Source organism: Macrobrachium rosenbergii, chromosome 30 (genome assembly GCF_040412425.1).
Source record: "Macrobrachium rosenbergii isolate ZJJX-2024 chromosome 30, ASM4041242v1, whole genome shotgun sequence".
Lineage (NCBI taxonomy): Eukaryota > Metazoa > Arthropoda > Malacostraca > Decapoda > Palaemonidae > Macrobrachium > Macrobrachium rosenbergii.
In genome coordinates, this window is record NC_089770.1 from 13,903,501 (window position 1) to 13,919,302 (window position 15,802).

The 15,802-nt window shown below is 33.6% G+C and overlaps 1 protein-coding gene across 5 annotated transcripts in view; it reads right to left on the reverse strand.

The window, feature by feature from the left end:
* LOC136855058 (guanylate cyclase 32E-like) overlaps positions 1-15,802 on the reverse strand; it is a 437,545-nt gene that overhangs the window by 136,277 nt on the left and 285,466 nt on the right. For all 5 annotated transcript variants that reach the window (XM_067131826.1, XM_067131825.1, XM_067131828.1 and 2 more), the window contains 2 exons: positions 14,832-15,029; positions 10,679-10,801 (listed from right to left, as the gene is read on the reverse strand). In XM_067131826.1, coding sequence (XP_066987927.1) covers positions 10,679-10,801; positions 14,832-15,029 — 321 coding nt within the window. The remainder of the gene's footprint in view (positions 1-10,678; positions 10,802-14,831; positions 15,030-15,802) is intronic.

Sequence of the window (15,802 nt, forward strand, 5' to 3'; positions counted from 1 at the left end):
AGTGGGTCATGGGTCACTGCATGGTTTGAAAAAGTCAACTGAGAGAGAGAGAGAGAGAGAGAGAGAGAGAGAGAGAGAGAGAGAGAGAGAGAGAGAGAGATTGTCGAAGTTCTAATGCATTCAGCAAGATCTACCTCCTTCTAAATGTGTTCTGTGGAGTTTAGTAACTTCTCTATTACTTAGTTAAATATCTACTTCCATCCAACCACCATCATGCTTTGGAATTCGTTTCCATCTTAAGATTTCCTTTGGCCCTTATAACCTCTTCTATTACGAAACACGGTTTATGTCCTACTCTTGCAGTTTAGGACGTGGGCCAAATAAGAGGATTTTGTTTAACTAACTGGTTTTCACTTTGCCCAAAATAACAAATATTCTACGACTCAGAAAACATTTTAAATTACAGTGTCCTTTACAAAAGCCATTCGTAAAAAAAAAAAAAAACCCATTTCTTTCACCTTTGCTAAAGTTGATCATGAAAATGAGGAAATTTTTGTTCTCATTTCAATCATGCTTGATCATAAAGATGACCTATGACCGTCTTCCTTTCATTCAATCAGGTTAGGTCAAAATGATGAATACAGTCTTCTCTTTCTTCCAAAGCGATTTCGATAAAAATGGAAGACCAAAGCCTGGTGTTCTTCTTCTCTCAGCGTGATGAATTAAGATTAACAATGTCGAACAAAAAGTTTCTTTTCGCCTCCCAGAAACTCATTTTACTTTCAATTGAATCAAGCTGCTTCGTAAAGATGAATGTAAAACAATTTTACTTTCAATTAACAGGTTTATTACAATCAACAAAGACTCTTGTCTTTCATATCTCGCCAAAGACACCAGTCTTTCGTTCTTTGTTAAAGACTACGACAAGGAAGGAAAAACTTATTTTTCATCTCATCTCCATCTTAAGATTTGTCATTACCAATGAATAAAACTCATCCCTCCTTCCAGCTTAATCAAGATTATCAGATTAAACGAAGTCTGTTTTTCCACATATCCTAAAGTTTGACAGTTTAAAAAGAACGAAAGCGATTTCCCCTTTTCATCTTACAACGTTGGAAACATGAAGGTGGATAAACCCCATTTCACTTTCGCGAATAAATGAGATTACATGAATGAAAGAAAACCACCGATTCTTGGGTATAAATCGAAAGTACATTTTCTAAAATCCCTCGCTTGAACTGAATACTTTCTTATTATAACGATGAACGAAAAGCAAAGAAATAAGCACCGAAAACCCTAAAAAAAAAAAAAAAACAGGTGAAGCTCGACACAGCAATGCTACGAAAACTGGCAAGCAAGACAAACAGAAGTAAAGCATTTGAGAAACGCGCGCGAGGGAGTTCTTTTGATTGCGCGAGCAAAGGAATTCACAAATTCTCTCTCTCTTCCTCTTTCTCTCTGTGTGTCTCTCATTTTCTTAAGTGCCTCTTCAATAATAATTCATGAATGATACATGAATGGCGTGGAGTGAAGGACAATGACGCGGGAGGTATTTAAGGACGGCGTGGAAACAGCCACCAACCAGGACTTTTTAGATGATCTCAGTGCACGAGGTAGACTTTAGGGGGAGTCCGCAGCGCCATCTCTGGCCAAGTCGTACAAATATTTACTTTATCAATAATTAATGCCTTTGGGAAGAGAAATTCTGCTGTAGTCCCCCGCTGCTGCATGCGAAGTTAACTCGTACGCCCGATGGTGGGGCCGCAATTCTTTCCAAAACTTACGAATAGAAATTTGCGGAAAAATTTAATTTGGAAGATATGGATTCCAAAAGTTGATATGTATTATAAACCCGTGGAAGAGGTATGATTGACTGATTTAATGCCATCCAGTGACGTCACAGTTATTACGGTCATGAGCAGCTCGGAAAAAACACTACCAGAATACTCTCTGTTCTACGACAAAAAATAAATCCTTGATGGCCATTTTCTTAAGCAATATTTATATAATTAAACAATCAAAATCTCTTTGGATATATATATATATATATATATATATATATATATATATATATATATATATATATATATATATATATATATATATATATATATATATATATATATAACAATGTCAGTTCTGAGTTCTGAAAGCAAGAGGAACTGCCATAAAAAACTATGTGATAACAATAAACAGTCCCAGAGTAAAATACAGTGAAATAAATATAAATGAGCTTTTAATTCATAACAAAAACATCAATAATAAATGTTCATTATTACCTTGTACATTATATTTCCCTTATGAACATTATTACATAAATAAGTTGCGCATATGGTTTGAATTTGTAAAACTGTTTGTAAAACTGTGGCAATACATCCGATGGTAACCTCTTGAAAACTATATTGTCTTATGCTTATAACTTGACAGATCCGAATGAAATACAAGCCTTACTAGTCCAATAAAGACAGATATTTAATATACAAAAGGGTCACCATCCTTTACTGGCCGAAAACATTATCTTGACCCAGCTCCCAAGCCACTCCTTTCTAAATATAAAGAAAAAGAAAGTTACGAGAGGACCGAGTCCATCCCATAGCCAGCCAAAGACGTCTACACAGAACGTTTTAATCATCTTTGGAAGAGACTGAAGCCTGTTGCTTCATCCAATGGCACAGCCTATGGTGTGGAGAGAGAGAGAGAGAGAGAGAGAGAGAGAGAGAGAGAGAGAGAGAGAGAGAGAGAATAAACACTGATTGTCCTCTATGTTAAACAAAAATACACCAGCCATATAATCGTACGGTTGGCAATCACGAAAGGTTAAGGGGTGGAGAGAGAGAGAGAGAGAGAGAGAGAGAGAGAGAGAGAGAGAGAGAGAGAATAAACACTGATTGTCCTATATGTTAAACAAAATTACATCAGCCATATAATCGTACGGTTGGCAATCACGAAAGGTTAGGGGGAGAGAGAGAGAGAGAGAGAGAGAGAGAGAGAGAGAGAGAGAGAGAGAGAGAGAGAGAGAGAGAGAGAGAATAAGCACTGATTGTTCTGTATGTTAAACAAAAATACATCAGCCATATAATCGTACGGTTGGTAATCACGAAGGTTAGGGGGAGAGAGAGAGAGAGAGAGAGAGAGAGAATAAAGGTTAGAGGGGTCTGATTGTCTTATAGTTGAAACAAATTACATCAGCCATATAATCGGAAAGGTTAAGGGTTGGGAGAGAGAGAGAGGAGAGGAGAGAGAGAGAGAGAGAGAGAGAGAGAGAGAGAGAGAGAGAATAAGCACTGATTGTTCTGTATGTTAAACAAAAATACATCAGCCATATAATCGTACGGTTGGTAATCACGAAAGGTTAGGGGAGAGAGAGAGAGAGAGAGAGAGAGAGAATAAGCACTGATTGTTCTGTATGTTAAACAAAAATACATCAGCCCATATAATCGTATGTTAACGGTTGGTAATCACGAAAGGTTAGAGAGGAGAGAGAGAGAGAGAGAGAGAGAGAGAGAGAGGGAGATTGAGAGTTAAACAAAATTACATCAGCCATGATAACCGTACGGTTGGCAAGAGAAGAGAATATCAAGGGAATATAATTCGTTGTTCTGTATGTTAAACAAAAATCACATATTAATCACGAAAGGTTAGGGGAGAAGAGAGAGAGAGAGAGAGAGAGAGAGAGAGAGAGAGAGAGAGAGAGAGAGAGAGAGAGAGAGAAGCACTGAAGATGTTAAACAATACATCAACCATATAATATAATCGTAGGCGAGAGAGAGAGAGAGAGAGAGAGAGAGAGAGAGAGAGCAGAATATTTATTGTCCTACATGTTAAAGATTAATACATCAGCCATATAATCGTAGGGCTGGTAATCATGAAAGGTTAAGAGAGAGAGAGAGAGAGAGAGAGAGAGAGAGAGAGAGAGAGAGAGAGAGAGAATTCTAACTTTGTAAGACGAGGATTTACCGTTCCCGTACATTACCTCACTCGAAATGTTTACTTGTACTGCAGTCTTACAAATCGATAAAAATAATAAATATATGTATATATATACATATACATATATATATATATATATATATATATATATATATATATATATATATATATATATATATATATATATATATATATATATAAGATATGCGAATGGGAATACGAATTTTCCACTGGGTTCTGTGATCCTTTCACAGAGCAGCCATCAGATAAGACTGGCTACAGTTACCTGATCGTTGCAAGAGGAATATAGAAAAATCAGATCGTTCTCATAGTGAGTTCCATATTCTCACAGGTCCCCATTCAGAAGTTTTTATTTGTTTCTCGAAAGCTATTCAGCTCCACTTGTTCCTTTTCTTATACTTCATTTAAAAATAAAAGTTAATAAAAGTAAAAAGGATACTCACTGCTTTGTGAGGAATCAGCTAGGTATCTGTATCTAAAAGTTTGAGTGAAATCTCTGGAAAAATTATTGCTTTCAAAATATTACAAATTGACAAGTTTCGGTCAAGTTGGCTGTCAAGCATTTGACGAGGTTCAGTTTGTTATATCTTATCTTTAACTATCCCAGACCTGAGGGAAAATAATAAAAAAATAAAAAGACTAGGAATTAAATCTAAAGGAATCAGCAGACCAGCCTTTTGAATAAAAGATAATTTCATAACTTTGTAGTACAGAGAATGTCACAGGATCGTCTACCAAAAAGAAAATGTAAAGCTGGCAAAAAAAATAAGAAAAATAAATACGAAAAATATACATAAATGTGACAGTTATATTCGACAGAAAAGGAGAACCTGTGGAATACTTGGGAATGAATGCATTTAATATTTAAACTAGGCACACCAGCAGCAAGTACTCATGGCACTGTTTACAGAGGCACTGTCTACTCCCACATTCACTGTTGGCCTCATATACATCAGATGTATGAAGATACTGAAATACGAGAAAACTTACAAATAACTACCAAGATGATCTCTGAATCCTGATGAATACAATCCTTCGTAATTAACACGAATGTCCCTCAGGACGAGTGCGTGTTCGAAAGGGGATTTTATTAGGACTGGAACTGTCAGCCGAGAGAAAAAATGGCATGCTGAACGAACAAAAGCCTCCCTATCCAATTAAAAATTTCCCCCTCCGATGACACACACAAAAGGGTGATCGTAACATTTGGGAACTCTACTGAGTTTCATTCTTGTTTCATTCTCAGCAGTCGGTTTCATTACTGAGTTTCAGTACTGTGTTTCATTTTCAACATTCGGTTTCACTTCTGGGTTTCATTCTCAGCATTCGGTTTCACTGACGAGTTTCATTCTTAGCTTTCCGTTTCACTGAGTTCCAGTACTGTTTCATTCTCAGCATCTGAGTTTCAGTACTGTTTCATTCTCAATATTCGATTTCGCTGCTGAGTTTCATTCTCGACATTCGGTTTCACAACTGGGTTTCACTTATAGATTTAACTCTCAACATTCAATTTCATTACCGAATTTCGTTTTCAGCATTCAGTTCACTGGTGGGTTGCATTCTCAACGTTTCGTTTCACTACCGAGTTTCATTCTCAACATTCGGTTTCTCTGCTGGGTTGCATTCTCAATGGTCCGTTTCACTACTGAGTTTCATTCTCAAAATACGGTTTTACTATTTTTCCTTCATCTGAGAACAAAAAGGGCTTTGAAAAGTTTCAATATTTTCCCTTAATTGCAACAAGAACTTGAAACTTATCATTTATTTTCAGCAGACAGTGAAATTTTTGAAATCAAACAAACCTTGAAATTTAATTGAGATAAAATTTTACAAGACTTTCCTTTAATTCAAGAAAAGGATTTGAAACGTTCCAATATTTTCCGGGAATTAAGAGGGAAGATAAATAAAATCCAACCCTTACCATTCACCGATAAAAAGAAAATGCGGGGAAAGTCTCAGTATTTACATTCCTTGAGAGAGTGAAAAGGTTGGTGAAGGCCTTAAAACTTCCCTTTAACCGAGGTAAAAACAATTCCATTAAAAAGTCTTCGATATTTCCCCGTCCAGTGCGAAGAGATTTTTATCCGAAAAACATCGACGGCTCTTCCCGACGGGTTATTGGCATCGTATTAAACATCCCGCTTTTAAACAGCTCTTTTAAACAGCTCATTTTCTCTGGGGGATTTTGCTTTTTTATGAATATTTTATACTACGCTGATTGGTGATCAGCCTCATGACTTTGTAAGGCCATTTTCACACCAAATCAATCGGTCAATCAGGTGCAGTGGTACTTCAAAGCACTATGCCAAACTGCTTTGCATTATTTTTATTTATTCTTGATCATATATGCATGAAAACAATTCTCTTTTTGCGCCAAATAAAATTTATTTATTTTACTGTTCAGCGTCCAATAACATTTTTTTTACTAATTTTTTTTTTCAACAGAACTGAATTTTTTATTTCTTTTTTTTGGTCGATTAAATTGTTTTTCCTTTCTTGCGTCCAATAAAATATTCTGCATGTAACAACATTTAAATTTTTCCTTTTATTTTTTCATTTATATTTTCTTTTCCCATTTTAGTCGTAAAAAATAGTTTTTGATCTAATAAAATCAGTTTTGTGTTTTTAGTCCAATAAAAATTTGGTTTCCCCTTTTTTTGTCTAATAAAATTATTCTAGTTTTTCTTTTTTTGCCCAATAAAATTTGTCTTTCTTTTTCATGTCTAATAAAATTAGTTTTGTTTTGATATTACTTTGGATCCAATAAAATTTGGTTTATTAAAATGTGTTTTTCCCTGTTTTAAGTACAATAAAACTTGCTTTTTCTTCCTTTTTATTTAACTTCACGACATCATTTCAAACTAAAGGGTTCCATCCCCTCATACCTGGCAGATAAACAAATGTGGTGGACGAGAACACGAAGACACCAACCCCACCCCAAATCCTCGGAAACTGGCCCGCCTTGTTAGACGTCGAAAAAAAAAAAAAAAATAAGTAAATAAAATAAAATAAAATAAAATAAAACAAAATTTTATTCACTCGTCTTTTCAACGGCTTTCAATTCTCAATTCAAAGCGCACTGAAAATAATTATTATGCTGGTGAAAAAGACACCAAATAATTATCCCTTGTTAGACGTCGAAAAAAAAAACAAATAAATAAATAAATAAAATAAAATAAAATAAAATAAAACAAAAATTCTTATCTTTTCAACGGTCAATTCTCAATTGCGCACTGAAAATAATTATGCTGAAAAATACTATCAATGAAAAATAATCATTATATGCTGCTATCACACAAAAATAATGATTTATATCGAAAAATAATAATTATCAAGCTAAAAATGAATTACTATCAAATGAAAAATAAAAATTATCACGCTAAAAATAATTATCACACTGATAAACCATTGTTATCATGCTGAAAACCAATTATCACATTGAAAAATAATTATCAACACGCTGAAAAATAATTTTAATAATCATGATAAAAAATCATCATAACACTGAAAAATAATAATTATCATGCTAAAAAAATAAAAAATTATCACACTGAATAATAATTATCATCAAACTAATAATTATTATCACATTGAAAATCAATGATCACGCTGAAAAATAATTGTCACGCCGACAAGTAATCATTATCACGCTGAAAAATAACTATCACGCTTAAAAAAAATGATCACACAGAATAATAGTTATCATCAAACTGATAATTATTATCACACTGAAAATTAATTATCACGCTGAAAAATAATTATCACGCCGACAAATAATCATTATCACGCTGAAAAATAATAATTATCACGCTAAAAATAATCATTATCACGCTGAAAAATAATTATTCATCACGCTGAAAAATAATTATTTATCACGCCGAAAAATAATTATTTATCACGCTGAAAAATAACCATCCTCACGCTGAATTATAACGAGCTTCATTAACACAAACAGCTTTGACATTTCAGTCTGACATTTCAATTTCACGTTTAATTATGGCCTCTGCATTCTATCTTTATCTTTTGCTTAAAGTTGCTTGTTTTATGTAACAGGTTGTTAATTAGTTTTACTTAATCTAAATATTACCTGTATATGAAGAACAAGAAAATATTCATAGAATTAATGTTTTGGCATTTTAATATTTCTTCCGTATACACCTTTGCAAAATAATTTTTAAAATATTCCCAGCAACCAATGGAAGTTAATTAATGGTACCCACTGGGAAAGTATTGAGAGTATCCACTAGATAAATATTATCAATATGATCTCAAATTCTCAGTTTCAATTGGAAATGTTAAAAGTTTTTTACTGGAATTTTACTGAGAGTATCCTCTGGAAAAATATTTGGGGTATCAACTGGAATAATATTAAAGAGTACCCACAGGAGAAATATTAAGAGAACCCACTAGAAAAATATTAAGCGTACCCACTAGAAAATATTAAGAGTACCCACTGGAAAAACATTACGAGTAAGCCACTGAAAAAATGTTACGAGTACCCACTAGAAAAATATTAAGAGCACCCACTGGAAAAATATTAAGAGTACACACAGAAAATATCAGGAGTACACACTGTAAAAATATTAAGAGTACCCACTAGAATAATATTAAGAGTGCCCACTAGAAAAATATTAAGAATACCCATTAGAAAAATATTAGGATTACCCACTGTAAAAATATTAAGAGTACCCACTGTAAAAATATTAAGAGTACCCACTAGAAAAATATTAAGAATACCCACTATAAAAATATTAGGAGTAACCACAGGAAAAATATTAAGAGTACCCACTAGAATAATATTAAGAGTGCCCACTAGAAAATATTAAGAATAACCACTAGAAAAATAGTAGGAGTACCCACTGGAAAAATATTAGGAATACCCACTGTAAAAATATTAAGAGCACCCACTGGAAAAATATTAAGAGTATCCACCACATAAATATTAAACCACTACACAAATATTAAGAGTATCAACTTCAATAATATCATAAGTTCCCACTGGATAAATTTTAGGGTTATCTTCTCGAAAAATATTAATAATATCCAGTTGACAAATATTAAAAGTATCCACTTTAAAAATACTGGAAGTACGCAATCTAGAAATATCAACACTATCCATTCGATGAAGTATTAATTGTATCCACTGGAAAAAATACTAAGAAAATCCACTTGTTAAATAGCATGAATATTCCCGTTCAAAAATATTATGAGGCCAGGCGACTAATATTATTGCACAAAGTTAATTTTATATTCACCTCTGGTGACCGGGTCACCGATTTTAATGAAACCTGATTATTATTATTATTATTATTATTATTATTATTATTATTATTATTAAAAGAAACCAACTTGTATTATTAAAAAGAAACTAATAATAATAATAATAATAATAATAATAATTAGTTGGTTGATGATAATAATATATATAATGATAATTAGATAGTTTGTGATGATATTAAGAATTATATATAATGATAATTAGATAGTTTATGCAGATATCAAAAAGTATGTTAGAACTAAACCTGTAATAATAATAATAATAATAATAATAATAATAATAATAATAATAATAATAATAATAATAATAATAAGAGACGAGGCAGAGGGAAAAATACAAGACAGAATCAAGTTTCTTTGTATGGCTTCCCTTACCTTCCCTTTGTATGGGGACCGGGGGCGGGGGGGCGATAACCACTAACAAAAATTGGACCAGGGGAGTGAATTTTGTTCCACCTTTATCATAAACTTTTCTAATTTTTGGGGGTGGGGGTGGGAGAGGGGAGGAAGGGATTACAGAGTCATGTCACTGTTGAAAATTCTCTCTCTCTCTCTCTCTCTCTCTCTCTCTCTCTCTCCACGGATGATTTCCCTTGACACCTTGGCCCGTTCAACCTCAAAGAGATGCTTCAGTTGGCGTTTCCTTACCCTCCTTTTCTCTCTCTCTCTCTCTCTCTCTCTCTCTCTCTCTCTCTCTCTCTCTCTCTCTCTCTCGGGTGATCTTGACCATCTTCTTGAGGGCATTCTTTGTCGCTTCGCACTTTCTTTTTGTACTTTCTTTCGTGCTCTCTATCCGCTTTCGCTCTCGGCTCTCGTGTGCTTGGTCTAATGATAGTGTTTTTGTGCTGTTTTTATATTAATATAAGGTTACTAATAATAATAATAAAACAATAAAAGCAATAGTAGTAGCATTCGATTTTTGTATAATAATAAAAATATTAATAATAATAAAAAAATATTATTATTATTATTATTATTATTATTCAGAAGATAAACCCCCATTCATATGGAACAAACCCACAGGGGCCACTGACTTTAAATTAGAGCATCCAAAGAATATGGTGATCATTTGAAAGAAGTTACAGAAGATGACAGGAAATACAGAAAGAAGAGATCAGTTATCAGACAAAAAAAGAAAAGAAAAATTAATAAATTAAAAAATAAGTAGGTAATAACATAAATATATTAAAATACAAGGTGAAACCTTTACATATGGAAGAAACCTACAAGGGGCCACTGACTTGAAACCCAAGCTTCTAGAGAATATGGTCTTCATTAGAAAGTTACAAAAAATAATAGGAAATGCAGAAAGAAGAGATGAGTTACTAGAAAATAACAAAAACATTAATAATTTATTAAATAAACAGATAAAAATATAAATAAATTTAAAATACAACAAGAATTGTTTTAGGGCAGTAATGCATTGCAATGCATTTCTCTTGAGCATAGGAGACTGTTGATTTACATAGTGTGAATTATCTACAGAACAAGAGAGTTTCAATTGACGTACCTTCCTCCAGTTGAATGTCTTCAGTATAGACGTGACGGACTTGCTGATCTGGGTGTCTGGGGGCCTAGTTCGGGCGAACGTCGGGAAATTCTCTTTGTCAGACGTCTCTGGGTGAGTGCAGAACTGGAAGCATAGATAAGAGGGAAGGCGTCAGGGTACTTGGGCATATTTTGGTTAAGATAGTTTTGGGTATGTATGTATGTATGTATGTATGTATGTATGTATATATGTATATATGTGTATATATATGTATATATATTCATATGTTTGTATATATATATATATATACTATGTGTATATATATATATATATATATATATATATATATATATATATATATATATATATATCTGGTTTTTTTATATATATATATATATATATATAAACGATTTCATTATAAAATCTAGGTTTTTTTACTTTTTTGGTATAATACTATAATTCTGTAGTAATTCTTTCTTAGGGTGTATGTGTATATATAGATGTATATATACACATGTATATGTGTATATATATATATTTATATATATACATATATGTATATATATAATGCATATGTATATATATACATATATATACACATACACCCCTAAGAAAGAATTACTCTAATAAAATTATAATATTAACACCAAAAAGTAAAAAAAAAGATGTCAACGAAATTGTTTATTTTCAATCCTCTTTCAATTGAAACAAAGAAACAAACAAAAAACACGACACAAAACAATGATAAAAGGTGCGGACAAAGACAGAGAAATACCAAAACACACCCCTCCCCAATCCCCTGCCCCCAACCCCTCCACACCAGACCCAAATCCATCCTCATCCCCCCAAACCCCCAAGAAAATAAAACGCAATGTTTGAATATTCAACCTTCATGTCCCTTGCTTTAAAATGCATTGACCGCCTACGAATGGATGCAAGCGCTCAAGAGAACGCTAGAAGTTAAACGAAACGTTTACAGAAATTAAAAAATAGATAGATAGATAGATAGATAGATAGATAGATAGATAGATACAAGAGAGGACAATAAAAACTTGAGAAAGCAATCAAAGGAGATAAACCCTGGGCTCAGCTATGAAGCCGCCTGAAGAAAAGTTGTAGAGAGAGAGAGAGAGAGAGAGAGAGAGAGAGAGAGAGAGAGAGAGAGAGAGAGAGAGAGAGAGCTAATTAACAACTTATGAATATTAAATAAATGATCACATTAATAATGAGAAAAAAATATAATCAAAATTACATTGCGAATTACATCTGTAAAGTAAATCCAATAACGTGTCAAAATAATCGCTTTGTGAATCTCTCTCTCTCTCTCTCTCTCTCTCTCACTGTTACTTTGGTGTTTCATTAGCAAGAAATCCAATTAATATGAACATGGCTGTATAATTCTAGTTATAATAATAATATACGTGTCTGTAAACACCGCGGGCAACATGGGGTAATTTGTTGGCGTAATATATATCACAGATAAAATATAAAATTTTACAATACTGAAAGAGTCGAACACGCCCAGATTAATCTTAACACAACTCGTCCAACAACCTCTTCATAGCCATGACGAAAAACTGCAATCAAGTATATATCTATATCTGTCTATCTATATATGTATATGCATTATTATATATATATATATATATATATATATATATATATATATATATATGTATATGTATATATATATATATATATATATATATATATATATATATATATATATATATATATATATATATATATAATATAAAATATATAAAGGAAGATTATTTTCCACCCAAAATAAGTCACTGCTGGATGTACTTATCTCCTTACAGGCCCAATTTGGTGAAGTCACTCCTGGGGGCGTACCAGTGGCATCGCCTCCCCACCCCTAAACCTCGACTATCCCCTTCCCTTTTCTTATTGGGGTGTGGGTGGTTTACAGAATTGGCTGTTTTCCTCTGAATGATGATAGCTACTCTGTCTCTCTCTGTCTCTCTCTCGCTCTCTCTCTTTCTCTCGCTCTCTCTCTCTCGTTGTGCTGGGAAAGAGTTGTATTGGGAGAACGGTAATTGCACGAATTGACGGTTACCTACGAAATCCCTGATGACCGTAGGATCGTGGCGAATTCAGGGTCTCATAAACGCTAATGAAGCCATCTGCACACGCACTTGAACGCTGGCCGAATTAGGCTCTCTCTCTCTCTCTCTCTCTCTCTCTCTCTCTCTCTCTCTCTCTCAATCAATTGAGGAGACTCGAGAAGGAATTCTACAAGTTCGAAAAGTAACCTCGGACTTAAAACTTCCCAACAATGAAATAAAAACCTCGAGCACAGCACCTCACTCATATAAACAAAAAGCCAGGAAAAACGAAAACAAAAACTCACATATGATAAACAACAGTCAGAGACAAGAGGAAAAAACCAAAGACGAAAACTCACGTACTGTCAACGAAAAAGTCTTTAAAAAGCCAAGGAACACACATAATAAGAAAAGCGGAAAGGAAAAACAAAAACTCAAATGCGATAAACAAAAACAGTCAGAGAGCGAACTGAACTGAACTAAATATAGAGTTTAGGCCAAAGGCCAAGCGCTGGGACCTGTGAGGTCTTTCAGCGCCGAAACGGAAACTGACAACAAAAGGTTTGAAAGGTGTAACAGGAGGAAAACCTCGCAGTTGCACTATGAATCAATTGTTAGGAGAGCGTGGAAAGGAAGATGAAAGAAAGAGAATACGAATGGACATTAAAAGAAACGAAAGAGTTGCAGCTAGGGGCTGAGGGGATGCTGCAAAGAACCTTAAGTAATGCCTACAGTGCACAGCATGAGGTGAACTGACGACACTACCCTCCCTACGGGGAAAAGTCAGAGAGAAAAAAAATCACGTGCGAAAAACAAAAAAGTCAGAAAGCAAAGGGAAAAACAAAAACAAAAAACCCACAAATAATAAACAATAGTCATGAAGGAAAGCAAAAATAAAAAAAAAAATATACCAAAACTCTCACATGAGACAAACACAACTCAGAAGTCAAAGGAAAACCTAAACCAACATTCACACACGATAAACAAAAAAGTCAACAAGAAAAGGGAAAACGAAAACTCACGTGCGATAAACAAGTCAGCAATCAAAGGAAAAAGCATAAACAAAAAAACACACATACGAAATCAAAGGAAAAAAAAAACTCTATGAAAAAACATCTCAAATCAAAGGAAAAAAACAAACAAAAACACACGTACAAAAGAAAGGGAAGAAACAAAACTCACCTATGATAAACAAGTCTCAAATCAAAGTAAAAAAACATAAACAAAAACACACGTACAAAAGAAAGGGAAGAAACAAAACTCACCTATGATAAACAAGTCTCAAATCAAAGAAAAAAGAAACAAAACACCCACATACACAAGAAATGTAAAAAAACAAGCGCTCGCCTATGATAATTCAAAGGAAAACACAGAAACAAAAGCACACGTGTGAAAGCAAGAGAAAAAACAAACACTCACATATGCTAAACAAGTAGAAATCAAAGAAAAATAAAAACAATCACTCACATACGACAAACAAGAGTCAGAAGCATAAGAGAGAGCAAAAACAAAAACTCACGTACGGTAAACAAAAATAAACGTAAGAAAGCAAAAGGGGAAATTAAGCAACAAATCAAAAACTCACGTAAGGTAAGAAAAGAATCAGAAAGCAAAACGGGAAAATAAACGAAATAAAATACTCAAGTACGGCACACGAAAAAAGTCAGAAAGCAAAAGGGGGAAAAAAAAACTCACGTACGGTAAACAAAAGTCGGAAAGCAAAAGGGGAAAATAAAAAAAAACTCTCGTACGGAAAAAATAAAAGAAAGCAAATGGGGAAAATAAAAAAAAAACTCACGTGCGGTAAACAAAAAAAAGTCAGAAAGCAAAACGGGAAAATAAGCAATAAATAAAACTCACGTATGGCCAAAACAAAAAATCAGAAAGCAAAAGGGGAAAATAAGCAACAAATAAAAAATCACGCATGGCAAAAAAAAAATCAGAAAGCAAAAGAAAAAAAAAACACATGTATAGCAAAGAAAGAAAATCAGAAAGCAAAATGGGAAAATAAACAACAAAAACAAAAACTCGCGTACGGCACACAAAGAAAGTCAGAAAGCAAAAGGATAAAAAAACAAAAAACAACAACAAAATCGAAAACTCACGTATGAGATCATGGGCAGATTAAAAGCGGCGGCCATGCGGGCTTCGTGGACGCAGGTCTCTTGGGGCCCGATGTAGGCGGAGATGTTGGAGATCCAGAGTTTGGCCGTCTTCAGGATGCTCATCTCCTCTTGCCCGTAGGTCTCGGCCACTGTGAAGTTCAGGCGGTGCCCATTGACCAGAGGGTATTTGGTGTTCACCTGGAATGTGGGGAGAACAAGAGCAGTAAATATATGTAAGTATTTACGTATGTGTGTGTATGTATGTAGGCTATGTATGTATGTGTATACATATACATACATATGTATGTATGTATATGTATATATATGTATATATATTATACATAAGCCCTTACCACCTTAATACATAATACGTAGGTACCCTATTTATTTTCAGGTATACAAGCTACTCACACCTAGACGTTAAAACCATTACAATCAGGCAAGCTAACATAAATGTGTACAGCATGTGTAAAAAATTAAAACTTAAGGTGAAAAATTAATATATTTGATTACTAAAAGGACCAGGTAATTAATATAAAGTCGATTTAATATAAAGTCAGAAAAATGTATATATTTTACTTCCCCTAAAAAAACACACCTCAATAAAAATTCTGTCAACAAGTCTCCCCTTTAAGGATGAAATAGTCTTTTTATTTTATTTTATTTTATTTCCCCACAAACTTGTGAAATCCTTCCGGGTTCAATAACATAAAGCGGAAAAAGAAACATTCGGTGATGGAATACACCAAATAATATTTGACTGAAACCTTTGGCGGGTTCAACTTTCCTAATCGTAAGTCACGTCACTGGTTTCTGAAGTAACTGAATTTTACACTCACAAAACAAGTCCAGGAATATCTTGAATTATTTCGATAATTCAGGAACGAAGTACTGTAATCCTACTACCGAATTTACAAATATTTCTGTACGTAATTTTCTGCGTGTATATATCTTATTTAACCGCCTTTTTA